The following is a 14,027-nucleotide window of genomic DNA, read 5'->3' as shown; positions in this document are numbered from 1 at the left end:
TGCTGGGTCCTTTGAAAAATAAATCTTTAAAAATCTGCTGGGTCCTTGCATGTGCGTCCTTCCGTCTATCTGTCCATGTTAAATTGTAAACCAAGGTACAGGTCGAATTTATTATCCGAATAAAATCAAATTTGGCACATCTCATTTATTTGGCTTCAAAGGCGAACCCTATTGAAATTGGATAAAATCGGATCAGATTTAGATATAGCTCCCACTTATATTTTCGTCCGATTTAATGAATATGGCACACCAAACTTCGAAGATTTGATCGATTGAAATTTTACACAGAGTATGGAATTGAATCTAGTATAGAGTGTGTTAAGTTTCATTGATATCGGTTCAAATTTTTGATATCGGTTCAAATTTCCATATATATTTTTGTTCGATTTCATGAAAATGACGCACCAAACTTCGAAGGTTTGTCCGGATGCGGTGAAATTTTGCATAACGTATGAAATTGAGTCTAAAATAATGTGTGTTATGTTTCTTTGAAATCGATTCAGATTTCGATATAGCTTCCACATATATTTTCGTCCGATTTTATGAAAATGGCTCAGCAAATTTCCAAAGTTTTGTTCGATTGAAACGAAATTGTGTATAATGTATGAAATTGAGTCTAGGATAGAGTGCATTAAGTTTCATTGAAATCGGTGCAGATTTCGATATAGCTCTAATATATATTCGTCCGATTTTATGAAAATGGATAACCAAATTCTCAAGGTTTGTTAAATTGTGATGAAATTTTGCCAAACGTTTGGAATAGGGGGTAGAATAGAGTGTATTAAGTTTCATCGAAATCGATTCAGATTTAAATATAGCTTCCATATATATTTTCGTACGATTTTATAAAAATGGCACACCAAACTCCAATTGTGATGAAATGTTTGGATATTGTATGGAATCCAGTGTAGAATAATGTGTGTTAAGTTTTGTAGAAATCGGTTAAGATTTAAATATCGCTTCTAAATATATTTTTGTCGGATTTTATGAAAATGCCACACCAAACTCCCATGGTTTGTCCAATTGTGATAGAGTGTACTAAGTTTCTGTCAGCAACACCGACTGCCACATTTTAAATTGTTATTTTCTGTTTTATTGGAATATCAGACACTTCTATGGTCTTATAATGTGTACATTTTCAAAAGTTTCAAAAGACTTTAAAATTTACTTGTTTTTAATCACAAAATTGCTGGAAAAATTAACAGCCATCATGGTTTGCTAAGAAGAAGAAGAAAAAGATTGACAACATAATTTATTCTTTTGTGTTTTCCTAAATGAAAGCGCTTTTCATATCATATGCTAAAGCAAAACGCGTTTGGTTTGGCTTTCATTTAGATCAAATCAAAGTACAACTATTTCAGTGGCTCATTTCAATGAATCGAGCATTTGAACCAATTCGTCTTGTTGAACTGTACAACTCTATAACAAACGGTCGCTCTTCAAATCGCTGTGAATTATTTTGTGTTTGTTTCCGGGAAAATCCTAAGAAAATTAAAAGAAAAGTTTGTGAATCGAATAAATAAATATTTGTTTCGCATTTGAGATGTGTTTTTGGTTTGGTAATTGCTTGTTTATTTGAAAAAAATGTGTTTATTTCTTAAACATAAGAGACGCGACTGAGTCGCGAGAGTACGTGTGTGTGTTAAAGAATAGAAATGCCCTATTGGTTTCGTTGTGTGTGTACCAAAAGCTTTCAGATTTAGCGCGCGCAATTTTTTTTTGAAGAGGGATAAAGTTGAAGTTAATATGAAATGTGTCCGGTTCCTGTTGTATTGAATATTACAAAAAATAAATAAATAGAGAAATGTAAAATTCCCATTTTTCCCATTCTGTTAATATGAAAAATATCATGGTGTAATCGCGAATGTTTGTGTGTGTTAGTGTTCTGCAATGAAAAAAAAAAATAATAATAATAAAAAATAATTTGTGTGTTTAAAAGAGAGTTATGTGATATTTCTCTTGAATTTTATTGTTTGAAGCTGTATTCTACTCAAATGATTCTCAAACAGGTAAGTTCAAGACAACATCTTAATCGAAGAAACACGCTAGGTGTTTAGGGCACAATTTCATGAAATCGGATCCATAACAAAATCTGAACCGATTTCAATGAAACGTAATACATGTTATTCTAGACTCAATTCCAATTTTCTTTAAATCGGACGAAAATATATATGGGAGCTATATTGAAATCTGAACCGATTTCAATGAAACTTAATACACTCTCTCCTACACTCAATTCCATCCGATATGCAAAATGTCATAGCAATCGGACAAACCTTGTGTGATTGGTGTGCAATTTTCGTAAAATCGCACGAAAATATATATGGGAACTATATTTAAATCTGAACCGATTTTCACAAATTTAAATGGGGTTCGTCTTTAGGCCAAATAAATGAGTTGTGCCAAATTCTATCTCATTCGGATAAAGTAGTCAACGCCTATTGATCTGCCGGGTCCTTTGGAAATGTAGTCTTTAAAAATCCACGCCTATTGATCTGCAGGGTCCTTTTGAAAAATTAATCTTTAAAAATCCACACCTGTTGGTCTGCTGGGTCCCTTAAAAAGGTGCTCTTTAAAATTGCACGCCTATTGACCTGCTGGGTGCGTTGAAATGGTGGTCGTTAAAAAAACCAAGCTGGGTCCTTTGAACCTGATAGGTCCTTTAAAAAGGAGTCTTTAAAAATCCAGGTCTAAAGACCTGTTTGGTTCGTTGAAATCCACGTCTTATATTCTTTTTTGAAGTTCCTTTTAAAAAAGTCTTTAAAGCCACCTTTAGTATGGAGGCCCTTTTAAAAAAATTCTTAAAATTCCTGAACTTCTTTGTGATGGTCCTTTGCACAAAATTGTCATTAAAAATCCATGTTTAAAATCGCACGAAAATATATATGGGAGCTATATATAAATATGAATCGATTTCAATGAAACTTAATGCACTCTAATGTATCTTTAAAACTCCACGCCTATTGGGTCCTTTGAGGAATATTTGGGGGTCTGAGAGTCCTTTGAAAAATACACATTTATTGTTTTGAGGGTCCTTTGCCAAAATCCTTTTAATTAAAAATCGGATATTATTGTTTGAAGATCATTTATAAATCCACATTTGGTGGATAAATTATGGATCGATTCACGCTCCTTACTATTTTTCGTTTGATTAGCCCTTTAAAATTTGCTTACAGATGCATATAATTATTGACAATATTCATACGCCCCCATCCTCAGTCTAAAGGTCGTATTATGACCTTTCTAATAAATCTAACCAAAATACGTTTGATAGGTCCTTTGAAAAATATTTAAAATAAAGCCATTATTATTGTGATTTTTTATCTAGCCAGTAAATAGTAGGTCCTTAAAAATATTTCAAAAAATTCCAATCCTAAATATTTTCTTAAGTTAAAAAAATCCGCTTTTTAAATTATTTCATAGGTGCGTATGAGCGCTGACAATATTCATACGCTCCCCCTCAAAGTCAAAAAGTCGTGCTGAGATATCTGCAAATCTCTAAATCTATTTATTTTTTGAACTTTAAAAACAATTCATTATATTTTTTATTTATTTATTTTATATTTTTTTAAATATTTTTATATCCACGATGAATTTTTTAATATATACCTTATGATTTTTTTTTAAATCCACCATTGGTTGATCTGTTGGTTTGACCTATAAAATTATTTCTTAGTTATATGTTAACATTACACCCCACATGAGTTCTAAAAGTCTCTCCCCAAATCTCCCCAATAACACCAATTTCCTTTTAATTTTAAAAAAACTTTATTTTATTTTTTTTTTATTAAAAAAACAACATTTTTTTTGTTTAATTTAATAAAATATATTTTATATTTTGTCTTTTGTGTGCATTGTGTTGTGGTTGTTGTTGTGTTTTTTGTGTATAAAAAATTAATTATTTTAAATTTACTTAAAATTATGCATTGCAATACTAAACTAAGAGAGAGTGTATGTGTGTGTATGGATGTGTAGAGTAAGAGTGTGAACGTGTTTATAGAATAAGAGAAAGAGAGTGTTTCATGTGATGTTGTGCTGTGTAGTTAACAGGTGTGTGAGAGAGAGACAAATGGGCAAAGAGAAAGACAATCTAGGAGAAATACAACCTAAATGAAAGAGAACGAACTATAAGTTAAATTACAACTAAAAGAAAGAAACCGTTGTGTGCACGCTCTCTCTCTCTTTCTCTTTACAAAGAAGATAATTAAGAGATAGAGAGAAAAAACGAGATTTAGGTTTCTTTTTACGTATACGTATAAGAGGTTTTTTAACTATTTAACTATGTTTTTGGTTTTTTTAGCCTCAAGTGGAAAAAAAATAAAATAAAATCTTGGTTTTTGGTTGGCACAGTGTTTCAAAATGGTACTAGGGGTGTTTTATTTGTGCCTAAAACCAAATATTTGTTTTCTTTTTAATTTAATTCTAAGGGTAACAATAAGGCTTGGATAAAAAATCGTTGGTGGGATGATGACTTTTACGCAAGAATATATATCACAGTCGGGACTAACAATGGGATGAGATTGGTTTGGTATAAAAAATAATTAATTAATAATAAAAAAAAAATAATAAATAATTAAGTACAACATTTAAAAAATTTAATAAATTATATAAATTAAAATAAAAAAAAATAAAAATAAATAATTAATTAAATTAATAAAAAAATTAATTTTTTTCATAAAAAAATAATTAAATAAAATTTATATAAATTTAAAAATATATTTTTTTGTAATAACAAATTTAAAAAAAAAAAAAATAAAAAAAAAAAAAATAAAAAAAAAAAAAAAAAAAAAAAAAAAAAAAAAAATGAAGTTGTTGTTGTTGCTGTTGTGTGTGTAATTATTTTATTAGATGAATTTTCTGTATCCTCCCCTACCACCGAATTCCCTTTGGGAAAATTCACTCCCAATTCTTTGGTAGGAGTTGTTGTTGGGGTTGGTGTCAATCGTGCTGGACTTTTCTGCTTCTCTCTTAGATGTTGTTGTACCACAGCATTGGCGGCCGCCAAATGAAATTGATTGGGCAAAAACATTTGCTGATAGTTTAACTGGGCGGCCAACTGTTGGTGTTGTTGCTGCTGGGATGGAGATGTTGGTATTTGTTCTAGGTTCAGGCGTTCGCCACTTGGTGTGCTGGGAAATCCTGGTGGTGTTAGTGGTAAATTTAATTTCAAATCTTCGGAATTTGGGGAGGAGGTTGATGTTGTGTTTGTTGATGAGGTGGCAGCAGCTGCGGCTGCTGCGGCGGCATTCAGTGTTGAAGCGAGCAGTTTATTGGCCCTTTTACGGCGAGCATCAGTTTCACAAGGTGATGGGGCACCGGGATGGCGATATGAGACATGTTTACGCAGGGCATCCTTGCTGCGTGAAACATGGGAGCAAACGTTGCAGGCATACCTGTGAAGGGGAGTTAAAAAAAATAATTAAAAAAAAATTTCCAAAAATCTTCCCCCCTCCCTTTCTTACCTCACATTCTGATGGGTCTCCAAGTGGACCCGCAGGTTGTATTGATTCGATAGCTGTTTGTGGCATATGAAACATGTGGCATAGAGCTTTGAACTGGACGGTGTCTTGCCCTGAGGACTCTGGGGAGTTGATAATTTTTCGCCTTGTCCTCCAACACCGGCCCCACCTCCTCTTGTCTCCTGTTTCAGATTTTCATTGGTGCCGCTGGCAGAGGCTGCCGCAGCTGCGGCGGCTGCTGCTGCAGCACACGATGCGGCATATTTGTCCAAATGTTGTTGTAATTTTAGCTGATCCTCGGGGGATATTTGAAACCCTAATTGAGGGTGTGTAAGGCTGGATGGACTGGGTTCCGCCGCCGATATAATGGGTGAGGAGGAGGAGGTGGTTGCAAAGAGCGAACTTGATTTTCTCTCCGTCACCAAAGGTGAGGTGGCGGCTGTGTTGAACTGTTCCATAGATGTCTTGATGCTCAAGGGGTTTAATTGGTTATGCAAGTGGGAGGAGGTGGGGGTACCGGGGCTGCCACTTTCGTGGTTAGACAATTTTGTAGAACTGTTAGAACCTCTCAAATTCTCCACAATTTTATCGATACGTTTCATATCCTTCTGTTGAGCCACTGTCATTGCCGAGGAAGAGGAGCTCGAAATTTGCCCTCCCGCCACGGCACACTTCTTCTCCAGACCCGTACAAAACCGTTTGGTACCATGAAGATCTTCTCCACGATTTATCTCCTCATTGGGACTCGGAGGCGGCATCAGCGGTAATAGGTCTTTGGGCTGCATGGCCAAATTCGCCTGATAGAGGTTACATTGCTGCTGATATTTGGCCAAAATCTCCGAAGTCTTGTTCAGGGCAGTTTGTGAAAAATTCAATGGCTGATGCATTAAATTCGGATAGAATTGCAGCGATTTGAGAAAGAAATTCTCCAAAGGAGAGGGGAATTTTGAGTTAAGTACCGGATTGAGGAGGGGGCTAAAGGGTGACGAGGGGGGTAAATTGCTGGCTGGATGTTGTAGGGGAATTGCAGGGTTGGGCTGGGGCATGGCGAAATTATTTGTGGCCGTTCCGGCCTGTGATGATGGTGGTGGCGGTGTGGGTGGTGTTAGGGATTTTTCCCGTTCCTCTGGATCTTTTAAATCTCCCACACCTCCCACACTTCCTGCTCCGGTATGATGGGGTTTCTGTGAGGATTTCTGTAACTTTCCAGAACAAAAATTAAATTATTTTTTTTTTCAATTAATTTTCAAAATTATTTTCAATCGCCTTACATTATTATGGACATCCGCCAAGCCCTTGATGCCCAGGGTTTCCGCCAAACTCAGTAGTGTTGGTATTTGTTCTTCGTACACATTCACCTCACCCGAATACATAAAGGTGAGCAGTGAAACTATGGCCTGAAATGAGGCACCCGGTATTATAATGACCGGATGATGGGTATTATCGAGCGTCCGAAATATCTCCAAGAAAAACGAACTACACGCACTGAGCACAACACGATGGGCACGCAACGTTCGTCCCTCGGCCGATATGGTGACATCAGTTAGGTGGCTTTGATCCAACAGGATGGGCAGTGTACTGAGTAGACTGGTCTAAGGTGGAAGAAAATAAAGAAATAAAATAAATTAAATCTCAGAATATTCGGATACGAAAAAATCAAAAACAAAAAAAAAAAAATAAGGGTGGCATAGGGGGATGATAGAAACCAAGCAACGGCTTTGATTGGTCAATGATATTATTGGACCAGATTTTCGCTCTGCGCCAAATCCTTGAAAAAAAAATACATCGACACATTCCAACTAGTCGTCGACGCACCTATTCGTGTGCCATGTCTGCGTTTGGCATTCCTGCAAAATTAATACGGCTATGCAGGATAACTTTAAGTGCCACATGGTTAGCAGTTAAAGTCGGAAAGGACCTATCGGAGCCTTTCAATACCGAACGAGGATTCAGGTGATAGTTTGTCGTGTGACCTTTTTAACATCCTGCTGGAAAAAAGTCCGTCTGTCCGTCCATGTATTTTTGTGAACAAAGTACAGGTCGCATTTATGATCCGATTTGGATGAAATTTGGCATAGGTCACTTATTTGGCCCAAGGACGAACCCTATTGAAATTGGAAAAAATTTGGTACAGCGTAATGAATTAGGTCTAGAATGGTGTGTGTTACGTTATAGCTCCCATATATATTTTCGTCGGATTCTCCGTAAGGTAAATGGTGCACACAAATGAATCTCTAGAATATGTGTGTCAAGAATTGCACGAAATTTGGCATTACGTACTGAATCAGGCCTTTGGCACATAATGAATTAGGTGTAAATTTGTCTGTGAAAAAATCGGTTCAGATTTAGATATAGCTCCCATATATATATATATATATATATATATCTCGATTTGCACGACATTTGGCACAGGTAAATTGAGCCTAGAATGGTGCATGTTTCCAAAGTCCCATATATATTTGTGTCCGATATATATCTCTCGATTTGCACGAAATTTGGCACAGCGTAATGAATTATATAGCTCCAATATATGATGTGTGTTCCCTATATATCTTTCGATTTGCACGAAATTTGGCAAGATGAATTGAGTCGAATGTTAAAATTTAGATATAGCTCCCCTATATTGTTTCGTCCGATTTAAGGTAAATGGTACACCAATGTCCCTAAATATCTTTCGATTTGCACGAAATTTGGCACAGCGTACTGAATTGAGCCTAGAATGCTGTTCGCTATGTTTCGTGAAAATCGCTTCAGATTTAGATATAGCTCCCATATATATTTTCATCCGATTTAACGTAAATGTTGCATCAATGACCCTAAATATCTTTCGATTTGCACGAAATTTGGCACAGCGTACTGAATTAAGCCTAGAATGATGTGTGTTAAGTTTCGTGAAAATCGGTCCAGATTTAGATATAGCTTCTACATCTAACCAAATGAAAAATTTAGTATCGGTTGCAGAATGACATGTTTATGGATCCAATTTCATTTTACTTGTCCTTTGCGACGTCTGTTAGGGTTCCATCTGTTGAATATACCACATGTGGAGAAGGGTATCATATAGTCGGCCCCGTCCGACTTTACTACTTTCCTTACTGGTTTTTCTTAAAAAAATTCTAGTTTGAGATTCTTTTTTAAATCCATTTCAATATTTTTTTTTAATTATTGAAAAAAATACCGAAATCTGCTAAGTAGAGCATAAACTATTCGATATGGTTGAAAAATCTATAGTAATTGCTAAAAAACACAACATTTTTGTCCACACATTTTGTTGTTGTTGTTGTTATTATTGTCCGAAACATGTAGTTACATATATGTCCTATACACACACACATACACATACATACACACATTCACATGTTACCCAGTCTATTTGTTTATTTACTCAAATTTAAAAATCCGCAATTTTTACAAATGACTGGACATTTTGTAGGCACCCCGAAAACGAAGACAGACAGACAGACCTCGTCGCAAAGCAGTCGAACTAGTCGAAATCAACGAATTCGAACGACGGAACGAACAAAAAAATTGTCATTTGCTATTAGAAAAAACCTCAAAAAAATATCCAAAAATACCATTCAAATTTTGGCCAGAAGCAAAATATCCGAAAAAGCTGCCCAGCAGCAACCATTAGGTGGCAGGGCAGACGTAACGACGCTCTTGGGGTGCTAGTGGCTGAATTGAATGCTTGGGATGGAAATTTCAACAAAAAATACTCGACATTAGATTTTGACATAGCATTTAAAATTGAACCCATCCCATCCGAAAAAAGCCATTGGCCGGCTATGGAGCTCCGAAGATTTGTAGCCATTTTTTTGTCATTCGAATTATTTTTAAATAATTCCGCCTTAGTTGGTCGTTCAGTTGGCACGGCCTGGCCTGCTAGCCTTTTCCAATTTATTTGCACGAATTGGATGCTCATTATTTTTTGTTGTTGTTGTAGCTGCTGTTCTTGTTGTTGTTGTCATTGTGAACATTTCAAACTTTCCAAAAAATTGTTGTGTCTTGTAAAAATAAATGCCGAAAGACGGACCCCTTCCCTCAACCTCCAAAAAAAACTCTGAACCTCCACAAATAGGAAATTTAGTGTTTCGGATTTTTTTTTGCATCTCTTGGCCATTGGTCTATCGGTCAAATGGGCGATCAGACAGACAACCAGCCAGCCATTCAGGCAATCCATCCATTTGAAAATCTATGGGTCTGCCGGGCCTGTCGTATTTCGCCGTATTTCCTCCAACTGTTTCTTCAATCGTAATTGTCAGCCAAAATCCAAAATCCGCAAAGTGACAATAACAACCACAACAACAACAAGACGGACAAGCAGGCAGGCAGTCGGTCGGCCGGTCTTGTCAAAAATTGAATGCATTTGAAAATGAAAATGTGTTCGGGTACGGGAAAATGAAAATATTTGGACAGTTTTTCATTTTTAGTTTTTTTTTTCTTTGTATGTGTGTTGTTTTTGTTGTTGTTGCCATTTGTCTGTCCAAACGAGAGAGCTTTTTAATAATATTTGGATAAGACAATGTCTGGTTAGATGTAATTTTGAGAGATCTATTTTTTTTTTGGTCACAATAATTTTAAAAATAAATATTGGAAGGGGGAAGAAAAAGGTGATAGTGGCAACAATGGACCGGTAAGTGGGCTCAGGGGAAGCGTCGCGGAGGATATGTCCGAGTGCCTATGATCCCTGGCGCCCCTATATAACCATTTCAAAAGGTCTGGGTCACTACCGTTTTAAAGTGTCCCCCCTAACGCTGGAGTGTCATGCGATTTCGTGCCTATCAGCGTTCTACGGTTTGCAGTCAGGGTCCCGACTGTATTAGAACGGAGCCTTGTTAATACCTGTGCGCCTCAACAAGCTTATTCAGGCTTAGATGCCAAGTTCTTTGCCATGGTAAGAGGCTATGCCATGGTCGACCTCAATCCCTCACTTACAGCATTTTTTATGGAGCCGAATTCTAACAACCTCCCGCAAAAAAAAAAAAAAATGGTATGCGATATTTCCACTGAAGCTGGTGTGGCTGCCTTGGCACCCTTAGTCTCGAACTTTACAAAGCCAGACCTCAATGAACCCCCTAAAGTGTTGACGACGCAAGCTATGCCCCCTGGACCTCTCTTTTGCCTCTTGTCCCACTCTCGACGACGTTAACGAAAGCCTAGAGAGGCAGTCGGATCTACTCCTCAACCTTATCAGACGACGAAGACATGATGACATCAGTGATTACGGATACTCGTACTGATGAGAACCCCGTCGATAAGATGGATTATTGATCAGTACCAGTAATTGTTAGGCAAGTCGATGCCAAGGAGTTCGCTACCAAGAAGATATACCAGAGAGCAGTTAACTACTGTAACCGATACGTCGGACGTTACAGCGACTCCATCATGGGAAAGGAGTTCCTTTTAATCAAGAGGAACCTCAAATTTATCCGGAAGCTCTACAGGCCAGACCTCAATGAACTCCCTCAAGTGTTGACGACCCAAGCTATGCCCCCTGGACCTCTCTTTTGCCTCTTATTCCACTCTCGACGACGTTAACAAAAGCCTGGAGAGGCAGTCAGATCTTCTTCTCAACCTTTTTGGAGGAAACCGGCTCCTTCCGTCTTAGTCAGGAGAGCATGCTGAATCAGCGTGGGATGACTCGCCCTTGTCAGACGAGACGAGGAAGACATCATGGAAACTACAGTGATTAGCACTACGGTGAAAAACACAGTAGCGACCATGGCGTCTCCTCCGAAGCTTGGAGAGTCCCCCCAGTTGCTGCGAGGTTAAAGATCTGCATTCAATCACCACGGCCTGTAGTGATTTCGCGAGACTACTCAGACAGTTGGCTGTCGAAACGGATACTGGTACTGATGAGACCCCCGTCGATAAAATGGATGATTACTCAGTACTGGTACTGAAGGTAGGCAAGTCGATATTAAGGAGATCGCTGCCAAGAAGATAAACAAGAAAGCAGTTAACTACTGTAACCGATACGTCGGACGGGACAGCGACTCTATCACGGGAAATGAGTTCCTTTTAATCAAGTGGAAGGAGACTCCTCACAGTTGCTGACTAGGGAAGTAAACACTGGCGAGGTTGAAGATCTGCATTCATTAAAGATCTGCACTCAATCTCCAGTTGGTTGTCGAAACGGATACTGGTACTGATGAGACCCCCGTCGATAAAATGGATGATTACTCAGTACTGGTACTGAAGGTAGGCAAATCGATGCCAAGGAGATCGCTGCCAAGAAGTTGTATCGGAGAGCAGTTAACTAACTGTAACGGATAAGTCGAACGGGACAGCCACTCCATCACGGGAAAGGAGTTCATTTTAATCAAGGGGAACCTCAAATTTATCCGGAAGTTCTGCAAGGAACTATCCAAATGATATTGAGAGGGACTTATTGATTGATAGGATCCCCCGACTCAGTACTAAGACCAGCACGGTAGTCCTTTCAAAGAAGGAGAAACCTGTTGGGGGGGCTCTAGTGCATCCAGGAAGAAGTCCATGACTTTTAAAGGCCTCCTAGAAAAACGGATACAAATTAAGTATTTGATCCATTTCATCCCCTAAATATTAACCGATCTCTAGATCGACACAGCTAGACGAGACATGACGATCGCTATACTTTTAATGTGGGTCTAGGACCAATATTTCGCGACGTTGCAAACTCTTGGGGCTGCACAAAGCTATAATACCCTGACAACATAGTTGTGTAGGGTATGAAAATCCACGCCTTTTATAGAGCCCTTCTTAAAAATCCACACCTATTATACCTAGCTGGCTTGTGACAGAACTTTCGTTCCATAAGCCGAGCTTAGAAAAGATTTCCAGGCGCGTCGGTCTTTTGGGCAGTTTTTCCAATTTGAAAGACCATCGATATTCACTCCTCGGATCGATCAAACGTCCAACACACTGGATGAATACCTTCCGTCTATCACAACATGATCAATTTGATTTCTCGTTGCTTGATCAGGAGAAATCCAGGTGGCCTTGTGTATATCGAGATGCTTGAATCTGGTGCTTCTAACTACCATGCTGTTTGCTGCCACGAAGTCAATCAACCTCATGCCATTGTCGGATGTTTCTTCGTGGAGGCCGAATTTTCCGACAGTGGGATCAAAAAATATTTTCCCTTCTGATTTTTGCATTAAAATCTCCTAGCAGAATTTTAATGTCATGGCCAGGGCAGCGATCATATGCTGTTTCTAGGCGCTCATAAAATATATCTTTGGTCTGCTCATCTTTGTCTTTGGTCGGAACACGGTCGAACTTCGCTTTTATGCGAATTATAGCAATTCGCTCATCTACTGGAGTGAATCTGGAGACGAGGTCTTTTATTCTCCTGTTAACCATAAATCCGCAGCCAAAATCATGTCTCGTTTCATGGCAGCTATAATACAGGGCGTAATCATCTGATTTACTTAGGCCAGTCCCTTTCCATCGCATTTCCTGTAAGGCAATAATATCGGCTTTGTACTTCTTGAGTACATCCGCCAAAGCGAACATGGGTCGTCAACATTAGTGGTGTTTGGTTTTCTTTGCTTTTTCATAGTAGGCTCGGTTTTCCGAGAGCCTCAACCCATTTTTAATAGTTCTTATGGGTGAACTCGCGGCACATATTAGCTCACTATTTCATCGGGTTATGAAAATAGCTCCCCAGATGGTATCGCGGGGACGTCAGTGTCCACAATTGAGATGAAAGAAGGACCAAGATAAGCCTCGGCTTCGCCATGTTTAATCCAAGCAGAGCCTACGCGCCTCGTATAGACCTATTAAAAATTATTTTTAAAAAATCCACGCCTCCAGGGGACCCCTTAAAATTTATTTTTAAGGTCTTTAGTAGACTGGTTCGTCCTTTGAAGAAATATTCCTTAAAAACCCCACCCTTTTTGGTCCTTTGAAAAAAATAATTATCTTCCCCAAATCTGCTGTATCCTCTAACCTTTCCCACTAAACAAAAAGAAAAGAACATTCTCATCGATTTTTCCGTATTTACCTGATGATTATGCCATCTTAAGCAGAATTGCTGTTGATGATCATTATTTTGTTGGTGGTGGTGCTGCTGCAGCGACGATTGTGAGTGGTGGTGCTGCTGATGCTGAGAATTGTGATATTGTTGTTGTTGCTGATTCAGTTGTTGTTGTGTAGAAGACTGCTGCTGCTGTGTCTGTTGATTTTGAAATTTCTGCGTTAATTGTTCCGAGTCACGTGGTGAACGCTGTTGGTTAGTCGTGGCTGCCGATGTTGTTGTTGCCGCTGTTGCTCCTGTTCCGGCATTATGATGATGTTCCATAGTTTAAAGTGATTTTTGGCGGCGACGGAGGGTGGGTGGATTTCTTACATGCGAAATGCCATAAAGAAATTGACTAAAAATAAGAAGAAGAAAAAATAATATTAATAAAATTAATATTTATTTGTGGGCAAAAAATAAACTAATGACAATAAATTTATGAAGAAACAACAACAACAAAAAGTGTCAAACTGAATGAATTAAAAAAAAAATAAGGTGTCTATAAACGATGTGGATTTTTTTAAATATTTTTAAGGGGCCTATAAGAAGTGGGTTTTTTTTAATAT

At 38.0% G+C, this 14,027-nt stretch overlaps 1 protein-coding gene across 1 annotated transcript; it reads right to left on the bottom strand.

The window, feature by feature from the left end:
* Positions 1-1,164: 1,164 nt before the first annotated feature.
* Positions 1,165-13,727, bottom strand: LOC133335970 (protein tramtrack, beta isoform). The gene is made up of 6 exons (XM_061544267.1): positions 13,659-13,727; positions 13,447-13,548; positions 6,731-7,051; positions 5,463-6,661; positions 4,874-5,393; positions 1,165-1,218 (listed from the first exon to the last, which is right to left on the bottom strand). The coding sequence occupies exons 1-6, from the start codon at positions 13,725-13,727 to the stop codon at positions 1,165-1,167; spliced, it is 2,265 nt and encodes a 754-aa protein (XP_061400251.1).
* Positions 13,728-14,027: the final 300 nt, after the last annotated feature.

This window comes from Musca vetustissima, unplaced genomic scaffold, assembly GCF_032173495.1.
Source record: "Musca vetustissima isolate MV318-11 ecotype Yass unplaced genomic scaffold, APGP_CSIRO_Mvet_v1 utg20965, whole genome shotgun sequence".
Lineage (NCBI taxonomy): Eukaryota > Metazoa > Arthropoda > Insecta > Diptera > Muscidae > Musca > Musca vetustissima.
The sequence above is the reverse complement of the archived record's forward strand: the minus strand, read 5'-3'. Positions and strand labels throughout refer to the sequence as shown.